We start from the raw sequence: 6451 nt of genomic DNA on the forward strand, positions 1-6451 counted from the left end.
TATTGAACTGTCACTTCAAAGAGCCAATGATTTACCATGGCCAAGGGAGAAACTTATAAAGACAGGGTAGTAAGGGCTCCAGCAGGTTTGTGCAACAAGCCTGAGCAAGCTTTAGCAAGATAACAGTATTAAAAGCCTTTGCAATCTGCTGTATGTCTTAGATCCAGCAAAGCTCGCCTGCCAGGAAGCCTACTAGCCTCTAGTCTGTATTGCTTCCAGGTATGTGACTTATCATTTTAGTATATGCACTGCCTTTCTATCCATAGGGTACTCAAGATGGTTAGCAGCCAAAAATACAATATAAATAATTAAACAATAGGAAACAGCTAGAATAAGATTATGCTAGCATACCATACTTGATTAGCTGAATCATAGTTCCACTATGTATGGTACTAAGCCAACAATTTGTGTTTCTGTGACAGACTAACAAACTAACTACATTGCCAAGGTTCACACGGAATATTGAGCTGCAAACTGGTCAACCTTCTTTTGGTCTTACATAGATCTGGCTGGAGATTTCCGTTGAGGGAAGAAAGAACAGATCCAAACTCAGCACTCCATAACTTCAGAACAATGCAAAATAATGTCTTCTTTGGGGGTGCTTGGAAAACAACAGGGTACTATGATACCACCCAGCTATTCTGCTACTGATTTTCTTGAGTGCTATAGAATTCCTATACTGTGTGCCTGTACGATCAATTAATCTTAGGAAGTTTTCATCATTCCATTGTTAATTGAAACAACAGTCATAGATTGCCTGCAACTTTTTCCACTCATCCAAAGAATGTTTAAAAACAGAAGAAAAAAAAAAAGAGAAAGCATGCTGGCAACAAAATGCAGATTTAGTGATTCCAAGCTAAAATGGGTAGAAAAAAGGAAGAGAGAAGATATTTTGAAAAATTCCTGCTAAAAAAATATAGTGGAAAATAATCCTTTATTACTATTTATCAGCTCCAATTAATGAATAAAAAGGCATTGAGAACAATTTAAAAATACAATAATTTGCATTTGTTGATCAAGATAATATTCCCTAATTCCCCCCCAAAAATTGAATTCATAGTATCAGCAGAATTAATTTAAATTCTTAACCCATTCTATCTACAAGAAAACAGACTATTTACAAGATTTATTCCAATATTGTTATAAATATTAGTGTTTAAAATAATTTAAAATTGAATTTTAAGAATATTGGCAACCTTAAGACTTTACATATTTCTATATAGCAGGGGTCTCAAACACAATTTACCTGGGGGCCGCTGGAGGCAGAGTCTGGGTGAGGCTGGGCCGCATAATATTATACTTTATATTATACTTTATATTTATATTATACACTAATATTATACTTTCATATCACGGTGGGGGCCACAGGATATCGTCCTGCGGGCCGCGAGAATGAGACCTCTGCTATATAGCAATGATGCTTATTACAAGAGTGATGATCCATTCTTGAATTCTTTTATTTGCTTTTATCAACTGTTCTGCAATTTGAACAAAAAATAATTAAAGGAAGCTCATCAAATATTTGCTGTTATTCTTCTCTCACTGGCTTTATTATTTCAGCAATAGTCTATTTATTCAAGGCTTGTTTTATTTTTTAATCATAAACATTCTTCAGATAGCATTTGGAGTTACAGGGATTGTCTATATAGATGCATAGAACCTGTAATACAATGAGGAGAGAGATATAGAACAAGGAGGCTGAAAGGAGAAAATAGAAAAGAGACAGTGAGGGGCTAAAATGAAAGGAGAAAATAGAAAAGAGACAGTGAGGGGCTAAAATGAAAGGAGAAAATAGAAAAGAGACAGTGAGGGGCTAAAATGAGAGGTAGATCTAGTCCTTGAAATCCATGTAAATACATGATTGTAGGCAATTGAAAAGCAACATTATTAGGCTAGGAAAACCACATGAACAGAAAAGGAATTTTGAAAGTGGTATTTAAACATGGAAATCATACTCTTTTGGGGGGTTATTTTTTTTTTGAAAAATGAAATTATATCAATCTAACTCTATTCTAATTTGATAGATGATAGGTAGATAGACGTAGAGGATGATAGATAGATGATGATAGGTAGATAGATGTAATGATAGATAGATGATTATAAATTGGTAGATAGATGTAGATGATGATGATAGATGATGAAGAAAGAAAGAAAGAAAGAAAGAAAGATAGATAGATAGATAGATAGATAGATAGATAGATAGATAGATAGATAGATAGATAGATAGGCAGGCAGGCAGGCAGGCAGGCAGGCAGGCAGGCAGGCAGGCAGGCAGGCAGGCAGATAGATGATAGAGAATTAGAACATGAAGAATTACAAAGATAGTATAAGAACGTATATACGAACAAATCAGTATATTATATAATTTTGTTTTGCAATGTAATTTTAGATAATAAAAAGATAAAATCAAGGTTTTGGGAAGCAAATTTTCTTTATTTGGAGCTCTTTTCAAAATATTCAGTCCATTGGAGTGGATTATTATTAGGTGGCTAATAATAAGTAAGTAAATAAATCTAATAATAAGAGAAGATGTAACAGTAATCCCTTCAGTTTTATTAATGGACATACAATATTTTATAGCGAAAAAAAATCAACAAAAGTCTACTACATTTAATAGAATTAAGAATATATATTTGTGTGTACATATACAAAGGAGGATGGGTGCTGGAAAAATAGGTTCCAGCAAATAATTATTTGTAACTGTGTGGCTCTTTTCTTTTTTAGGATTTTACTGCCGAGGTCTGGTAGATTGGCCTCCGGCAACATCTCAGAAAACATTCCATTAGGCCATGGCTTCAGAAGATAGTGATTCCACCCATCCAAAGAGAGGATCACTACCTCTTCACCAGAGCTCCCAGGCTACAGATATGGCACCCAGACCATTACTGTCTCTGCAAAGTATTGAAGGGAAAGCTCCCTTCCCGCCATCCCGGAGAAGCTCCATCATGAGCATCCTCAATGCCCCGTTTTCAAGTAGGAGAAATTCATTGGCTGCTGGAGGACGGCGCCTTTCTATTGGGCCCTGGATGCATTGCGGTCGAGTGAGTTTTTCTGGGCTACCGCTTTTTGAGCCTATTCAGGAGGTGCACTATGAGAACACCTACAAGACCCAGCCAGATAAAGATTGCAGGTTTAATTCCTCACGCACACAGCAGATTCTTGAGTCCATTCTGGCCAGCTTCTTCAATGATGTCAAATACAATCCTGCAAATAGTGGGCAGTTGGTCCAAAACCTGTCAGACCTCGTCAGGAGCAGGGTCAAAGATCTAACCCCACCACGCTACAAACTTGTATGTAATGTCTTTCTGGGCCAGCTGGCCAACCAAGGGTTGCACATTGCTAGTCGGTCCCTCTGGGATGTAGAGAATGATAGCTTTGCTTCAGCCACTTTCACAAATTCATCGCTTTTTGCTGTAATCACAGTTCATGCATTATATTATGAATGAATCCGGCTTCTAAAGATTAACTTCCCTTTCTCCTAATTTTATCTTGCTTGAGATTAAGATTGGTCAAAACCGGGGATGTATCTGGACATAGTTTAAAGTAACAACATAAGGTGCAAAACATGTGTGCTAAAATCATAGAGCAGCAAAAGGAAATCTGCCCCAGTGGGAGCTAATGGTCAATGCATCTCTTTAAGAATTCTTCTGTTCGACTGGCAGTTAGAATTGTTTGGTTCTACAGTATTACTTATGCCTTTGCTTGTACAAAAAAATTATGTAAATTCCTTTTTCAAAAAATAAAAAAATAAACCCATTGCTCTTCCTTGAGCAAAGAGGATCTTTCAAAAGAAGATTATGCTAAAGGTGCCCAATATATAGCTGTATAAGTATTTGCTGGCTTGGAGGCAAGTGAAAGACCAAAATATCAAAAAGGCCTCTGCATGCACCAAGACTTTTAAAAACCTTGAGAATGTTTGAGACATAGAAGCACACACTGCATCCTATGTCAGTGTAATTTTTTCCATCGAGGTCAAAACCTAATACTGTAAACACCAAGGTGGGGAAACCCAAACACATTCTTGACTCACCTCTTGAAGTCATATTTTAACTGATTAGATTTACCGCTTTGATGAAAGAGTACAACATAGCCAAATATTAACAATAGTGGCAGTGTTGCTTTAACACATTGGGTCAGGGCAGGGGTGGATTCTACCAGTTCGCACCTATTCACTAGAACTGGTTGTTAACATTCTAAGCAGTTTGGAGAGCCGGTTGTTAGAAGAAACTACTGGTCTAATCCTGTAAGGAAGGCAGGAAGGAAACATTCTGGTGTTGCTTACAGAAACTGCCTCTCCATTAACCCTTATTACATTCTTGGCAGGACTAGACTTCCTGTCTCAGGAACTTCTCTGGAGTTTTCTTTCCCTCTTTTGCTGGTTCTTTGCTTGTGTGGAGTGACTATTCAAAGTTACAATGGCACTGAAAAAAGTGACTTATGATCATTTTTCACACTTACGACTGTTGCAACATCCCCACACATGAGAGGCCAGGCGAGGAGATGCATGCCTCGATGTGAGTGATATTGAGTGGGCCACACCCAGCCAATAACATGACCACCAAGCCATATCCACCGAGTCACATGACCACCAAGCCACGCCTACCACCTAAGCCACACCCACAGAACAGGTTGTTAAAAAAATTGAATCCCACTCCTGGGTCAGGTGTGTCAAACTCACGACCCGCAGAATGGATGCGCCCATGCCCAATTTAGCAAAGGGGGGGGAAGTCACGATACATCACGTGATGCCACCATAATGCTGCAAGTTTGACACCTGCATTGGGTGAACACTAATTTAGGAAATCTATACATCAAATATGAATTTGTCATCTCTGTCAACTTTGCTAAATGGGGATAGTGATGTCCAAACTATTAGCACTTATCAACTAGAAATGAACATACTGAACGTAATGCTGAAGATGCCATATGGGGATTACTCTCCCTACATAGATAAAATTACTTCACTCCACTTGATAGTATTGAAATGCCTGAACAGGTAAAATAGACAAAGTGGAAATGCCAACACTAGCCAATCTAACATTGTCTTTAGCTTTAGTAATTGCAGATATGTACCCAATCCTGTTCTAGTACTGGGAACGGATTTTAGTTACCAAGGAATGTTACCAAAAATGGCAATAAGATTTTGCCTTGTCACCGTACTGCTTTCCATGCTAACTGATAGCATATTTTAATCTTTAAGTCTATAAGAACTGAGACCACTTTACTGTAAAAAGACACGTCCCTTTTTCATCTCAGACCTTATATAGAAGTCCAGGTCATGCTGTCAACTTGCCCTTGGCATAATTTCCTATGAAAGGCTCATCACAATCTCTTATCTTCTAACTATAATTAAATGATTTAAAGTAATTAAACTTAATTAAATCTAATGTTTATTTTCACAGAACTTAAACACCTACAATTGTTTAAAACATCTTTGCTATTGCTAGTTGTTTGAATTCTTGTTGATAGAACAGTTTTACATTGCATATTAGAATGTAGGTTATTGTGCACATTTTTGTCATTACTTCAAACACACGATTGAATGATAAATACTGATAAAAATATTAACATTCTACATTAAAGCCAGAACCCATCAGATATTCTAGGTCTATAATATCTGCCTTCTCAGTTGCAAAGTATAAATTGTATGAAAAACTATTCTGGTTATTCAGTAGATACCCAAATAGCTCCACTCTACTCAGATGACAGTGAAGCATAGAGAGATTAGGAAAGGGTTCAAGTATCTCAATGTATCATTCAAATATCTGAAAGGTTGGACATCGGGTTTTCCGTGTTGGAGGCATAAAAATGTGCCCAAAGGATATGGCCATGTGTTCACTTGAAAAAATGGGAAAGCTTGAATTCTAATCCTGAATTGGGCATTAAGCCAGCTGGCTGACCTTGGGCCAATCACATTCTCTCAGAAGTAGGAAGGAGGCAATGGAAAACCACTTCTCTAAAACTTGCCAAGAAAATTGCAGGGACTTGTCCAGGCAGTCTGAATGCTGCACATGATTGAACAAAAAAGAGAAAAAAAAATTAATGTGCATATGTAGGTTTTACTGGAAAATCTTCCTATGATAGGATGTTATTGTGATGTTGTACTAAGCTTTAGAATCTGTTTATCAGGAATTATGATTGTACCAAGAATGGAAGGTGATTAAAAGAATATTTGGGAAATTAGAAACATTATTCTAGATATTTAGTTATCAGAAATGAATAAATGGAATGAGCTGGAAGGGACCTTGGAGGTCTTCTAGTCCAGCCCTCTGCTCAAGCAGGACTGTCCTATACAATTTCAGATCATTGACTGTCTAGTCTCTTCTTAAAATGATGGAGCGATGGAGCAATGTCTTCACAGGAAGTTTCTGCTTAATTCCAGGTTGCTTCCCTCTTTAGTTTCCAACCATTGTTTCTTGTCCTGCCCTCTGGTGCTTTGTCAAAATGTGAG

At 37.4% G+C, this 6451-nt stretch overlaps 1 protein-coding gene across 1 annotated transcript; it reads left to right on the forward strand.

Moving 5' to 3' along the window:
* Window positions 1-2674: 2674 nt before the first annotated feature.
* Window positions 2675-3583, forward strand: DYNLT4 (dynein light chain Tctex-type 4). The gene has a single exon (XM_026725794.2). The coding sequence runs from the start codon at window positions 2790-2792 to the stop codon at window positions 3444-3446; it is 657 nt and encodes a 218-aa protein (XP_026581579.1). The 5' UTR covers window positions 2675-2789; the 3' UTR covers window positions 3447-3583.
* Window positions 3584-6451: the final 2868 nt, after the last annotated feature.

Source organism: Pseudonaja textilis, chromosome 3, assembly GCF_049901715.1.
Source record: "Pseudonaja textilis isolate UNSWEBS1 chromosome 3, rPseTex1.2, whole genome shotgun sequence".
Classification (NCBI taxonomy): Eukaryota; Metazoa; Chordata; class Lepidosauria; order Squamata; family Elapidae; genus Pseudonaja; species Pseudonaja textilis.

Coding starts and splice junctions, on each gene's coding strand:
- DYNLT4 (XM_026725794.2), top strand. CDS start 2,790: ATGGCTTCAGAAGATAGTGATTCCACCCATCCAAAGAGAGGATCACTA.